Below are 14,515 nucleotides of genomic sequence, written 5' to 3' on the forward strand. Positions count from 1 at the left end.
GCCCCCCGACTCGCTGACACCCTCCCCACCGAAAAATCCGCTCAGCGGCCCGCGGGTGGGGTGCGCCACGCAGTGACTAATCGCTCGGGCGGCCGCCGCCCGCCGACTCCAGGTAACGCCGGCTGCCCCGAGCGACGCATAGTTTGTCTTCTTTTTTTTTGCGTAGGGATCCTTCTCCGTGTTATTATTTTTGGCCACTGCTTGGGTTTCGGGACCCCTCCAGGCCCGGGCGCCTCACCCCCCTACTCTTAGTCCCCACCCAATTCGGGCGCCCACGATAAAAGGGCTCCTGACCTCCAAGGCCCCGGTGGAGGGGGAGCCTGAAATGAGAGTTCCGGGGCCGCCTTCAGCCGGGCTGTTAGAGTCGCAGCCCTGCCCCCAGCCGCGTGCCCTCAGAGGGGAAGGGCTCTAACTCCCCTTTCCAGGGGTTCCCTTAGAGATCTGGACCCTCCGTCTTGGTCCCTAACGAGCCAAGCAGGTAAAAGTGTCTGAGGAGGGCTCAGGAGTTCCCATCTCGTTTGCTCACGGCTGCCCTCCACCCCTGCTACTTGGGTCCCCAACTCAGACCTCAGACTGTCAGAAAAGAGGATTAAAGGATGGAGTCCGGGGTGCGCCCCTCTAGTCCCCCATCTGGACGCTGGATGGGTTTGTGAAGGAGAGAGTAAAGCCCTGGCATACTGCACTGTCGTTTACTGGGGCACACCAGGCCTCTCTGCCTCAGTTTCCTCCTCAGCGCAGTGGGTGACTCCTAGCCAGCCTAAGGGTTTCTGTGGGAAGTTGCAACGTAGCAGAAGGCTCCACGGTCTAGACACTTAGCATAGTGTCTGGCACCGGGGGCACATTCTTTTGGAGCCTCAGTTTGTCACCTCTGAAAAATGGGGCCATAGTCCCACCTGCCAGGTGGTCCAGAGAGTTAAGTGGAGGTGGCAGTTCTTGGCTGGAATTGTGTTTCCAGGATATATACCACCCCCTCCCCCACAACCTCTGTCCTGCAACGTTTGACTCCCTCCTGGAGGACTTCAGGCTTCTGGAGCAAAATCTTGATTATTTTCCTCCCCAGTCTCTGCTCCTCCCCAGTCATTCCCCAGTCTCGGGAAAAGGCTCCCCCATCCACCCAGATGCTCGGGCCAGAGACCTGGAGGTGCGCGTGACAGCTCTCTCCTTCGCTCATCCCCTACGTCCAATCCATCAGCAAATCCTGTTGGCTGATTCCAAAACACATCCCCATTCTGAGATTCGGACCCCTTTCCTCCACCCCATCCGGCTCCAGGCCCCACCATCTCCGTCTGGGATGCCGCCCAGCCTCCTCCTAGGCTTCCTGGGTAAATCCTCTTGCCCTCGTCTGTACAGCAGGCAGAAGGAGCTTTTTCTTTCTTTCTTTCTTTCTTTTTGCGGTACGCGGGCCTCTCACTGTTGTGGTCTCTCCCGTTGCGGAGCACAGGCTCCAGACGCGCAGGCTTAGCGGCCATGGCTCACGGGCCCAGCGGCTCCGCGGCATGTGGGATCTTCCTGGATTGGGGCATGAACCCGTGTCCCCTGCATCGGCAGGCGGACTCTCAACCACTGCGCCACCAGGGAAGCCCCAGAAGGAGTTTTTACAAGAAGCAAAGCAGGTCTTTTTTGCCCTGCCACCCTCTCTCCCCTCCTTTTCTCCTCTCTTCTCATTTTCTCTCTTCCTCTCCCTCACTCCACTCCAGCTGCTGCACCCGTTTCTCCCAAACACATAGGCTTGTTTATTATCAGGGGGTCTTTGTACATTTGCTTTTCCCCCTGCAGGAATGCAGTTCCCCCAGATCTCCCCCCAGTTAGCACCTTCTCTTCCGTCAGGTCACAGGTCAAGTATTCTCGGAGGGGTCCCCCAACCTTCCCAGGCACCCTCCATCCCCTTCTCCTTTTTAAATTATCTTTGTAACACAGTTTTTCGAACATCATCTTTCTCTTGAGATATTTTCTTCAGACTGTGAGCACCCTGAGAGCCATTAGGACCTCATGCTGGGCCCAGTGAGGGCCACAGGAGAAGAGCTCAGTGAACATTTGCAAAATGAAAGGATGGAGAATTCTCAGTGCCTCAGAGTAGCAAGAAAGTTCAGTCCCAGTGAATCATGCTGTCTGGGATCCCAGCCAGGCCCTGGACTTGCTGTGTGACCCAACCTGGTAGCCACCCCTCTCTGATCCTTACCTGTAGAAGGGTATGGGTTGTTCACCCAGCCCCTCCTTGGAGCATACCCTCTGCCCTCTGGGTGACCTTTACCTCAAACCTTTGACTTTGAGGAAAGTGATTTGGCCTCTAGGTGCACCCTTCCCTGCCCTTGGTTCTCCAGGTGGCTTAACCCCTTCCTCATCAGTCCCACCACCTCTTTGTGCAGGAAGGGGAATGAGCGTTGATGGAACTTCTGACAAATATTGACCCAAGTCCTTGAAGGTGGCTGGGAATGTACTGAGGTGGCAGATGGAGGGAGGGCCCCACATGAGGGAGGGGCTCCTCAGTCTTTGCACCTAAGGATTACCTTGGGGGAGAGCCTCCAGCCCAGCTCCCTGCATAATTCCAGGGCACTGAGGGGGCCCCAGGGAGAGGCAGTAGTAACAGCCCCTTCAGGGTCCCATTGGGAGTGAGGAGGGCACAGAGCTGCCTCTCCCATGTTGAGACCCCTCAGTATGGGATTAGCTGCCTTGTGTTCCAGGCCAGTGTGCCCAGGAAGCAGGGACAGTGAGGGGCTCGCCTGGACGTGGGCTTGGGACAGCAGAACCTAGGTTCAGGACATGTGTGCCAGAGAAGGCGGGGCTTTATCATTTCCACCCTGGAGGTTCAGCCTGGGGAGCTGGGTTGCCTGGGTCCCAAGCTTTGTGCAGTCTATACTTAAAAAAATCCAGCCCCCATAGGCATTGGAGGTGAGATCTCAGGAGTGAAGAGCTGCCTGTGTCTAGGTCAGGGCCAGTGTTTACCGGGCCTCGGAGGCCTGGGTTCCCTGCCTCTCCGCACCCTGGAGAACCTAGGACGTCTGGGTTCCAGGAGGCACCAGCTATGTTGGGGGTGACAGTTGTGTCCCTTCCCCTCCCCCCACCCACTGTCTGCAAGCCGCCGGCGCCAGGGAGCCGTGCCCGCTCCCCAGGCTGTACCCGGCTTGGGGGTGGGGGTCAGCAGGGTCGTGGCGAGGGCGGCAAGGGATAAAGGGCGCTTGTCCGATGCCCGCCCTGACCTCGGCTGCCGCTTCCCGGACTCCCGGCCCGCCTCTGATTCACGCCCAGGCCGGCCGCAGCGCCCTCCCCCCGCCCCCCCCCACCAACTGCCGCCCCGGGGGGTAGGAAGTGGGGGGGGGCGAGGGGCGGTGCCGAGTCAACTTTCCCTCTTAAGCCCCGAAGGAATGTCGGCGGATTTCCTGAAACCCGACCCCGGCCGCCCGCCGGCCCGCCTGCCCCTCACCTGGACCTGCTCCCTCGGGAACGGCAGGAGGGGCGCGGGGGCTCACCTGGGGGGCCGGGGTCAAGTCCTCCTTCCGCTCCCGCCCCAGGCGGCCTCTTGCAGCGGAAAAGGGGGTGAGTGGGAGGCAATCAAACCCTCTCACTCCTCTCCAGCGACCTAGGCCAGCGTCCCAACTCCTCCAGCCTCAGTTTCCCCTTCCGCTTTTAAAAAGGCGCGGGTCTCCTTCCTTCCTGTTGTGGTTTAAGAGACGCCTCTTAAGCCCGATTCCCCTGACTCCCCACCTCCTAGTCTTGGCAGGGGTCTGCCCACCTCCCTTGGCTTCCCTCGCTTGTCACCCGGGCCGACCCTCTTTGCCACCCTGATCCTCAATTTCCTCAGCTGTAACTTGGACAACGCTGCCAGTTCTTCCTTATAGGTTGTTACAAGAAAATACTTGGGAAGTGTTTTGTTTGGAATGAATGAAGAACAGTAATTGTGGACGGCTTCAGCGCGCTGGGCTCTGGAATTGACATGTGTGGGCTTGAAACCTGGCTCTGCGGAGGGGTCCTGGGGACTAGGTTTCCCAACCTGTGAAACGGGGAACAGTATTGGTCATAACCAATGGCTGTTTCCCAAGGCGCAGGCCTGGCGCGCGGTGGGTTAGATGCGGGGTTCCCTGGCTCTCGCGCAAACCGCAGGCTGGAGGCCCTAGCCGCAGGGTCGCGGCAGCCTAGCCCGGGAGGGGCGGGACGGGGGAGGGCCGCGCGGGGATCCAGATGTTCAGGGTCCGCCAGGCACAGCCGCGCCTGATTAAGCCATGTGGGGGGCTGGTCGAGGCGCGGAGATGAAAAGGCGGCGGCCGGCCGGGGGAGGGGGCTTGCCAGCCATCACCCCCTCAGTCCCCTCCTCCTCGGCCGGAACCTACGGCGCCCTCTGACACGCCGACCCCGAGTGGCTGCCGCCCTGTGCCCTGTCTGCTGAGGCAGAGGGTGGATGGAAGATGCGCAGGCGGCAGACACCTGCGCGGGGCACGCCAGAGAGAGGGAGGGTGTCATTTTTGCAAGGTCTCAGGCTTAGAGGGGAGCCCTCACTCCCATGCCTGCCGGAGAGGAAGCTAGGGGGACCTCCTAACCCAAGATTCATGGGGCTACGCTCTTGTCACCTTGGAGTGCGATGGAAGTCAGAAATGTTCCTGCTTGTCCCAAGTTTTCCCATGAGAATTAGAAATTTTAGCAGCACCCCATCGCCCCTATCAACATCTCTGTGCCGCCTCCCTCTCAGCCCCAGGCCGAGGGGCCCCTAGTCTGGGAGAGCAGGGACCAGATCCCCAAGGTTTGTAGATCAGGGCTGGGTCAGAGGGAGGAGAGGCTGGGGGAGCCCTGGAGGGTCTGGGAGGGCTTCCTAAAGGAGGCAAACTGCACACGTTACCGGATCTCTGACTTGGGTACCAAAGTAGATGATGACACAGACCTTCAGAAGGCCTTCTCTAACACAGCTCTGCGACACTCACGACCCTCCATCTCCACTCTCTGGCTGGGTTCCAGCCACGACCACCGCCCTCCTACTTCCTTTTCCAACAAGCTCATCCCCTCCTCAGGGCCCTCGCTGTTCCTTCGGCCTCCTCGCGTGGCCAGCTCCAACGTTGCCTATCCGGGAGGCCTTCCTTGATTCCCTGGAGAATAGATCTCTCCCCCATCCTACCACACTATTTGTTTCCTTTTGGCCCCTAGCGACGGCTGAGATCCCTCGTGCGTGGATACTAGGGAGGTGTCATGGCACCCCCGAGATGGGACAGACGGCGGGGGCCACGATCCACCTGCCTCGCCCTGCCCGCACCCTCACGGTGCCGCAGCGCCGCTCCCCCGCCAGTTCTCCGCATCCCCCACCCCCCCTTCCCAGGCTGCCTCGCTCGGGTGACGTCAGCTAACCGGTCCCCGCCGCCGCCGCCGCATCCTCCGCGCCTGCCAGGAGCCGGCGTCCCCCGCGCTCCTTGCGCCCGGCCTGGCCATGGCTTCGGTCGCCCTGATGCCGCTCCTGTTGCTGCTGCTGCAGCCTCCGCCCGCCACCCCCGCGCCGCCTGCCCGCGACCCCTTCGCCCTGCAGCTCGGGGACACGCAGAGCTGCCAGCTGCGGTGCCGAGACCGCTACCCTAATCCGCAGCCCGCTCAGGTGAAGCGCATGCGGCGCCAGCGGGAGGACCAGAGATCTCTCCAATGGGGGATGGGTTGAGGATGCGATTCCCCCCATTCGGAGTGGGAGACAAGGGTTCCTCGGAGGGGGAAGGGGTCAGGGAAGGGGGCTCTCCAATGGGGGTGGTCCCTCTGGTGGGGGAAGGGCTGGCGTTCCTTCGATGGTGGTGAGCTCAGGGGTCGGGGGTCCCTCCGATGAGGATGGGGATGTTCCTCCCGCAGGGGAGGGGCCGTGGGGTCCCTCTGATGGGGGAGGGTTTAGGGATGTGGGTCCTTCCGATGAATTCGGTGTTGCTGGAGTCTCTCCAAGCCTGAGGCAGGGAGGAGACTGGGGCTCCCGATGCTACCTAGAGGGTTCTGGCTCCACACTGCTGCGCAAGGACCCTTGGGGCGTCCAACCCCCACTTTCCTCAGGCCTGACAGTCCCCTTCTCCTCCCCCTCTACCCTAGCAGCTTCCACATCCTCCTCCTCCCCCCCTCAGAGCTACCAGCCCCCACTCCTATCCTCATGCCCCCCCAGTCGGATCCCAATTTTCCCAGGCCTGAAGGGTGACAAAACCTCCTCTGAGCCCCCCCTCCTTCTTCAGGCCTGAGAAGCCCTCCTCCCTGGAGCCTTGGGGGGGGACCATTTCCCTCGATCTTCCCCAGTTTTCCAGCCATTACCCAAACCCAGCAACCTCCGTTGTTTATTCTTTCTCAAGCCCCCTCTCCCTCTCTCCTCATCAGAGCTAAGAGCCCCTGTTAATATGCTTGGCCTCCTCCCCAACTTCATCCCAAACTCCTTAGAAGGTCTGGGGGGGATCAAATCTTCTACCTCCTCACATGAGGGCTTCCAGCGCTGCCCTCCTCCTGCCCCTCCCCTGGCCTGAACCCCACATCTTCGCTTCCAGGAGGAGTTGGAGGAGGACCCCACTGAGTCCCGGAAAGCGAATGCGCATAATAGGGCCGTCCTGATCAGTGCTTGTGAGCGAGGCTGCCGCCTCTTCTCCATCTGCCGATTCGTGGCCAGGAGTTCCAAGCCCAATGCCACACAGGCTGAGTGTGAAGCCGGTAAGGGCTGGATGGGTGGGCCAGGGTGGGGAGAGGTGGCCTGGGAAGGGCTGTGCCCCCAGTCACCCTCTCCTGCCTCTTGCAGCCTGTGTGGAGGCCTACGTGAAGGAGACAGAGCAGCAGGCCTGCAGCGAGGGCTGCTGGAGCCAGAATCCAGAGCCGGAGCCCGAAGCCGAGCCTGAGCTGGAGCAGAAGGTGGGCGCCCTCCCACCTGTGGCCCCAGGCCCATCCCCCCTCTCCTCTACCCCCCAAATCTGCACTCACATCCAGCGTCTCTGAAGCTCTCCATTCCATTCGGGGCCTACTGAGTGTCCTTGATTAAGCCATTTCACATCCCAAGACTCAATTATCATCTCTGTGACTTCTCCCCCTCCCCTCCCCTGCTGCCGCCAAAACAGCCACCGTTTACATTACTTAGCAAGCGTTTGTCCTGGTCCAGGCCTGACCTCAGCCTGTCCTCAATTCCTTGGGCCACCCGGAGGCACCTGAGACAGTGTCATCCTCATTTCATGCCCACAGAGCAACTGGCCAAGGTCACACAGGGCTGTGCAGAGGTGGGATTTAAAGCCAGTGCCACTAGGGCTTGTGACCACCCCTCACCTCCCTCATCTTCAGTGCCACAAGAGCTGACTACTGACCACCTACATGCCAGCTACTGGTCTAATCACGTTCCTCGTGAGGAACAAGTGGCCACTCTCATCTGGGGTGGCTCAGAACGGAGGTGCAGGGAGCAGCCTCCCAGGCACACAGGTAGTACCCCTCCCCCCACTCCAGGGAGAAATAATAACTGCTCACCTATCATAGTCTGTGAGAGAGTCTAGAAAACGCTGCATCAGGGGAAGCTGAGGCACAGGAAATCCTTCATCACAGCCAGAAACGCATGGGCTGGGATTCCCCAGAAAGCCTTTTCCCTCTTCACTCATTTTCCTCCACCCCTTCCAGGCTTTCACTGTTCATAAAAGCACAGTGCACTATCATTTCTTCCTATTCTGAGTTCTCTCCTGATGCTGTCAAAATAAGAACAATGATGGTGATATTTTTAATAATAGTAGCTACTACATGTTAGGCACTTGTACCATTGTCTAGTTGAAATCTCATAGCAACCCCACGAGGGAAGAGAATCATCCCCATTTCAGGGCTCGGAGAGGGCAATCCACTTTCCCAAGGGCACACAGTCAGCCAAATACAGTGCTGAGGTCTGTGTTCATTGTATGAAGCCCTGTTGCCTCAAACCACTTAGTGAATTTTGATCACAATCAATTCTCCCAGCTGCCCTCCCACTGGTTAATGCCCTACATTGGTGACATTTCTGTGCCTTGGGCCTCCCCCTGGCAGAGAAAAGTTCTGGAAGCTCCAAGTGGGGCCCTCTCGCTCCTGGACTTGTTTTCCACCCTCTGCAATGACCTTGTCAACTCGGCGCAGGGCTTCGTCTCCTCCACCTGGACATACTACCTGCAGACTGACAATGGGAAGGTGGTGGTGTTCCAGGTGAGGGCTCTGGCAGGGGCCGCACTAGAGTAGTGGTTGGGTGGTCAGGCTAAGAAGGTGGGATGAGTTGGTTCTTGGCTCATGGGATGCAAAGTCCACAGGAGACAAGCTTCAGGCACAGCTGGATCCAGGGGTTCAGTGTCTCACTCCACTGCTGGACTCTGCTGTCCTTTTTGGTGGCTTTATTCTCAGGCAAGCACATCCCTCCGCACAGCAGGGTGGATGCCTGAGGCTCTAGATGACAACCTCTCTGAGGTTTTAACTGAGCTGATTGGCCCTGGTTCAGTCATGTGATAACCTCTCAGCCAATCCCTGTGATTCTACTGGCATGCCTTGGATCACATCCCTACTTTAGGAGCAAGACAAATCAGGGCCCCATATTAGCAGGGAACAGCATCCCTGGTATCACAGCTCACAGCTCCATAGAGGGTGTCCTCTCTGTCCCCAGGGGAACTAGGTGCCAGCTGGGCTTGGGACAATGTAACCTACAGGGGGCACAGAGAGATGCCTCCTAGGGCCAAGATGGTGCCTTTCTAAAGGGCTTCTCTGTGCTGTATTGTTCCTGGCCCAGACCCAGCCTGTGGTAGAGAGCCTGGGGCACGAGGGGGCCCGTCTGCAGCGAGTGGAGGTGACCTGGCGGGGATCCCACCCTGAGGCCTTGGAGGTGCATGTTGGTAAGGTCCAAGCCTAGACCCGTGTTCCTTCCACAGGTGGCTCCACTGTCACAAGGGGTTCTCCTGACAAATGAACCTTTGAGGATTGGGATTTCCATCTCTCAGCTCCTGGGGTTCCTTGGTCCATCTCCCTGGGTTCCATGGTGCATCTCCCAGGGGTCCGTGGTCCATCTTTCAGGGTTCTGATTTATTCCAGGACCCCATGCCCCATTGCCCCAGGTCCTGGCCTCCTTTCTGTTCTCCATGGCTGCTGTCGCCTCTTGGCGAAGGCCTGGAGGCTGCTGAGAGGTGACCTATTCTCTCAGACCCTGTAGGCCCCTTGGACAAGGTAAGGAAGGCCAAGATTCGAGTCAAGACCAGCAGCAAGGCCAAGGTGGAGTCCGATGAGCTGCAGGACAACGACTTCCTCAGTTGCATGTCCCGGTGGGTTGCAGAACCTTGGGGATGGTGGAGGGGGGTGGGGCCAGAGGGGAGTGACTATCTGGCCCAACTAGGGCCACTGAGCGTGCCTGCGGGGTGGGGCAGGCGATCCGGGCTTCCTCGCTGGATCCTGGCCTGCTGCCTCTTTCTTTCCGTGCTGGTGATGCTGTGGCTGAGCTGTTCCACCCTGGTGACCGCACCCGGCCAGCACCTCAAGTTCCAGGTGGGCGGGGCCCACAGGCAGGGGTGGGAGGAGAACTGCTCCCTCGTCTGGATAGGGCTGCCCCCTCTCCCATGGAGGCAGGGACCCCTGACTTGCTGCGTGACATTAGGCAAGTTTCTTCACTCCCTTATGAAATGGGGGAAACAACTCCCACCCTTAGTAGGGGCAACCTCAGGTCAGGGGTGGGAAGGAGCCTTGCCAGGTTGGGGACTCATAGCCCTCGCTCCCTCTTCCTCCTCCTGCAGCCCCTGTCTCTGGAGCAGCACAAGGGCTTTATGGTAGAGCCAGACTGGCCCCTGTACCCTTCCCCGTCGCACGCCTTTGCAGATAATCCCCCGCCCTACAAGCTGAAGCTGGACCTGACCAAGCTGTAGGCCTCCATTGCCAAGTTCAGGAGCTCCTTGGGTCTCACTTGCCCGTTGCCTAGGAGTCCGGGTCAGGGTGGGACGGTCCTTGGGCTCCTCCTCTCCCCAAATTCTTCTTCTCTTCCCAGTCCCACCCCTCTCCCCTCCCCCTTCCCCCCCCATCCTGGGGTTGCCCTGCCCCTCCTGGGGGGCGGGATCTGACCTTGGTTCCTCCACACCCCGCTTCCCCAGAGCGTGTTACTTTTGTCTTCTATCGTGTAGCTTCTTGAGTATTTCAACGCCAGTTCTGTGCTGCCTTCGTCCTTCCTCCTTTCTCCCCTCTGGGGGGCTGAGGTCACAGGGGAGCCGCTTCGTTCCAGGGCTTCCCCCTTTCTCCCCACCCCACCACCGGAGATGTAGCCTCGTGAGAGGAGGCCCCCCACCCCCAAGAGGGGAGGTGGTGGGTAGCGCCATGCTGGGAGTTGCAGCATGGTGGTCGGGAGGAATAAACCATGATACAAAACCCATTTTTGACTGAGCCTGCTTCTGTTGGTCTTTCCACCTGTCTCTTGGGGACTGGCCTGAACGTGGCCATGACCTCTGCCCACCAGGCCCTTTCTGAGATGCGGGAGGTGAACTTCGGGAACTCCCCGTGGCTTGAGTGATGAGAACCAGCTGACACCTGGAAGGACAGCCCCTCTGCTACCCAGCGCACATCACATTCCTAACTAGGGGTGACTCTGGATAAGCGGCTTGGGCCACCTGCCTGGCCCAGGTGGGTCCTGGGCCTCCACGTGGCTCCTGTGAAATGGACAGGTCACATCTTGAAGAGGACATTTGTTAATTTTGTCACCACCTGGCTTCCATCCGCCTTTCTTTTTGGGATGGAGCTCTGCCCCGTTGGGGGCAGTCTCAGGGTCCTGTCCACAGGTTCTCTCCCCTTCCTTACTCAAGAGGTCCAGACTTGGCGTTCTTTCCCGCACTTTGCATTCAAGAGGAGTCTTGTAGGACAGGAACAGCCCACCCTGATGAGGCCACAGCCATGGCACTCCATCCTTCCTGTCCATTCTGCAGACTCCCCAAGATCCTCCCAGTAAATCTTTTGGTTAAGTAGGCTAGAGTTGTTTCTGTTGCTGGCAACCAGAGATTCTTGGCTGGTGGGGGCCGCATCTCCTGGGAAGAGTTTGGGATGAGGGACATGGTGGTCAATGTGGCACAGATTTCCAAGGTCTGATGGAGGCCTGTGGGTGATGAGTGACTGGTTGGGGGAAGGTGAGTTAGAGAGAGCTGAGTGGGGCTGATGATCTGCCCCACCACCCTTCACCCCGCCCGGTGTCCTGGGAGGTTGATTCACTTGGGCCCTCAGCCTCTGCTAGAGTCAGCCGGGGGGCCACCAGCAGGAGGTGGAAGGAAGGAGGAGTGAGAAGTTGGGAGTTTCTCTCCCTGTTTCTCTCCCTGCATCCTCCAACCCAATGCCACAACTCCACCAAATGAGCCTTCAGCCTGGGCGTGTTAACAGCTCCCCACTGTTGCCCATCCTGTGTGCTGCACCACCCCATGTTCGTTACCCAACCCTGCTGTGCCTTTGTAAATATCCCCTTTATTACTGCTCTCCTGAATCTTCCATTCTGACTGGCTCCTGCTTGCTGCCAGGACCCTGCCTGATATCATGAGCATCAGGATTCAACATAAAGACAATTTAGGCCCCTGAGTACATTTCTGGGCCCAGTGTAGGGTTTCAGAGCAGCCCCGGGAATGTCACCAGGAAATAAGACCTGGGCAGAGGTGAGACGTGATGGCAGGCCAGCGCTGCCCAGCAGAACATTGTGTGATGACGGAAACGTTCTTTCTGCGCCACCCGCAGCCACATGGTGTTGCACAGCCCTGGCTAGTGCGACTCAAGGACTGTTTCCTGGTTCTTTAGTTTGAGTTGATGTACATTTAAGGTTTTTCCTCTATTTTTTCGTGGTGGTAAAAGATATGCATCACATAAAATTTGCCATTTTAGCCAGTTTTTAAGAGTACAATTCAGGGGCATTAGGTACATCTGCAATGTTGTGCAATGATCACCATTATCTATTTAAATGATTACCCTAATTCCGGGGTCTAGTGCTGCCATGAGGAGCCCAAATATCCACATGAACCAACAAGGACCCCCATGACTTGGCCCAATTAGCATCTCCAACCACTTCTACAGAGGCTTTGTCCCTTGCTGACATGGGTTCTTTCTGGATCCCTCGAACCTACCTTGTTTCTTCCAGCCCCAGGGCCTTTACACTTGCATCTCCCTCTGCCAGCAACACCCTGGAAGCCCTGTTCTACCAAAGTTCTCAACAAAAAGGGCTCATCCTCAACCAAAGACATCCCCACCACCCCAGACTCGGCCAGCATCCCCTGTTATACCCATGTTCAGCTCCCCGTTCGTCTTCCCTGTGCTTACCACATTTACAGTCGATTAAGAATTATTTGCTTCAATGTCAGCCTCGTTTAACATAATTTTATGAGCTCCAGGAAGGCCGCTCCCTAGGATCTCACATGTGAACTGACGTGGAGCAGGTGACCAGTAATTATTTTTGCTTGGGTGTCTCCCTGTTTCCCTCTCAGACCCCAGAAGCAGCCTCACCTAGTCACATCCATTCTCTACACAAGTCTGACCTTGTCCCTCTCCTACAAGCTCCCTGTTGCCCTCGGACACCACCTAATTTCTTCTGCTTACCTTTTCTTTTTTTTTTTTTTTAACTTGTGGCATGCGGGATATTTTTTGTTTTTGTTGTGGCATGTGAACTCTTAGTTGCGGCATGCACGCGAGAGTCTTACCTACTGGACCACCAGGGAAGTACCTCCTCTGCTAACCTTTTAAGGGCTTTTAATCCTCACCAAGCTGGCAGCCACCACCTCTTATGTTCCTCCAAACTTTTAGTCTGAAGACATAAGGGACATCAATGTTCCAGCCTCCAGACCTCTGCTATAGTTGCTCCCTCTGCTCAGGACACCATCATAGACTTGGTAGGAATCTACCTGTCACCTTGTCACCCTCATCTTGCTCTCTAACAGAACTCTGGTTTGGTTTGATCAAAGCTATGTGGCTCAGGGGAAGTTGAGCAGCATGACCCAAGCTTCCTCTGGTATTGGTGGGATTTATTGGGAGAGAGACATGCCCTGTTAAGTGAGGTTGTTGAGCTGGGAGAATGTCAGTCCGAAGCTAGAGGGATGGAAAGAGACAGTATCTTCATGCCTTTGCTGGAAGTCCTGGATCAGGCTGTGCCTGAAGCCATCTTGTCCTTGATTTTTTGGCTTAAGCCAGTTTGTGTTGGGTTCCTTGGAACTGAAAAGTTGTGACTGATCCCAGTCTCTTTGTCCTCCCTCCCCTCTCTCAAGACTGAGTTGCAAGGGCAGAGAGCTTTGTTTGTATGCTGGTGTGTGTCTAGTGCATTAAATCTTTTTTTTTTTTTTTTTTTTGGCCTTGCTTCATGGCTTACAGGATCTTAGGTCCCGGACCAGGGATTGAACCAGGGTCCCTGGCAGTGAGAGCATGAAGTCCTAACCACAGGATCACTGGGGAATTCCCTAGTGCATTAATTATTTTTTTTAATTTACTAATTAATTTATTTTTGGCTGCATTGGGTCTTCATTGCTGCGCACGGGCTTTCTCTAGTTGCGGCGAGCGGGGGCTACTCTTGGTTGCGGTGTGTGGGCTTCTCATTGCGGTGGCTCTAGGCACGTGGGCTTCAGTAGCGTGGCACCCAATCTCAGTAGTTGTGGCTCGTGGGCTCCAGAGTGCAGGCTCAGCAGTTGTGGCGCACGGGCATAGCTGCTCTGCGGCATGTGGGATATTCCCGGACCAGGGCTCGAACCTGCGTCCCTTGCATTGGTAGGCAGATTCTTAACCACTGCGCCACTAGGGAAGTCCCTAGTGCATTAGTTCTTGAAACCCCGGTGAACAGCCCAGGGTTGGGCCCAGATCGGATCCCTCATAGTTGTGGAATGCGTAACGCCATTTGGTGCGGGTAGAAACTGTGAGCCCTGTAGATGTGTGGAGGTGAGAGAGGATTCCCTTCCAAGCTGGTGGTGACTGATGGCTGCCTGAAAGAGGTGGCAGCTGAACTGGGCTTTGAAGGATGGGTAGAATCCGGGGAGAAGGGAGGGTGTCCCAGGTGCACGGGTATGCGTGTTGAAGGTGTGTGTGTACATTCAGAGAAAAGTAATACCTACTCACATAACCTGCCGTTCTGAGGGCTTCACTGGAGAAGGGGCCTCAAGTGCCAAGTGAAGACTCTTCTGGAGTCTTAGGAGAGAGGGAGCCCTTCACCTCCATCAGAGGCTCCTCCCAGGGGCAGGTGTCCACAGAGCTTACCCACAGATAAGTCCTGACTTGCTGCAGCTCTCTGAGCCTCAGTTTCCTCGTCTGTCCCCAGCCCTCCCCCCAGCTCCGCAAGGCATCTGGGATGCCACCCTCTCTGCCGCTCCCTCCGCCTTCCTCTCGTACCCCAGTGCAGGCCTGGTGGAAGGTGGGTGGGTGGCTGGTGTCATGGCAACAAGCAGGAGCGCCCATGTGTCTGGGTAGTGAGGGTTGCCATGGCAACCTGCGGTCCTGGTTCCCTGGCGACAGGCCTGAGTTCTGGGCCTAGGGGTGGGAAGGGAGGGAGGGAGGCGTCCCTGGAGACACTCTGCAAGATCTTGGAGGGAAGAATGGGGACTCATGTCTTTCTCTTCTGTGAGGGGGGCAG

At 57.5% G+C, this 14,515-nt stretch overlaps 1 protein-coding gene across 3 annotated transcripts; it reads left to right on the forward strand.

Annotated features, from left to right (window-relative positions):
- Nucleotides 1–5,320: 5,320 nt before the first annotated feature.
- TMEM59L (transmembrane protein 59 like) lies at nt 5,321–10,315 on the forward strand. Of its 3 annotated transcripts, none has more exons than XM_030880069.2 (8): nt 5,321–5,569; nt 6,480–6,639; nt 6,725–6,834; nt 8,062–8,127; nt 8,699–8,801; nt 9,107–9,224; nt 9,327–9,444; nt 9,690–10,315. In XM_030880069.2, the coding sequence occupies exons 1-8, from the start codon at nt 5,408–5,410 to the stop codon at nt 9,816–9,818; spliced, it is 966 nt and encodes a 321-aa protein (XP_030735929.1). In that variant the 5' UTR covers nt 5,321–5,407; the 3' UTR covers nt 9,819–10,315. The 3 variants fall into 3 exon arrangements, with proteins under 3 accessions (XP_030735929.1, XP_060152902.1, XP_030735928.1); XM_030880068.2 differs by having other exon boundaries at nt 5,323–5,569; nt 7,975–8,127; XM_060296919.2 differs by lacking the exon at nt 8,062–8,127.
- The last annotated feature ends 4,200 nt before the right edge of the window (nt 10,316–14,515 follow it).

The sequence above is a fragment of the Globicephala melas genome, chromosome 3, assembly GCF_963455315.2.
Source record: "Globicephala melas chromosome 3, mGloMel1.2, whole genome shotgun sequence".
In the NCBI taxonomy this organism is placed as follows: domain Eukaryota; kingdom Metazoa; phylum Chordata; class Mammalia; order Artiodactyla; family Delphinidae; genus Globicephala; species Globicephala melas.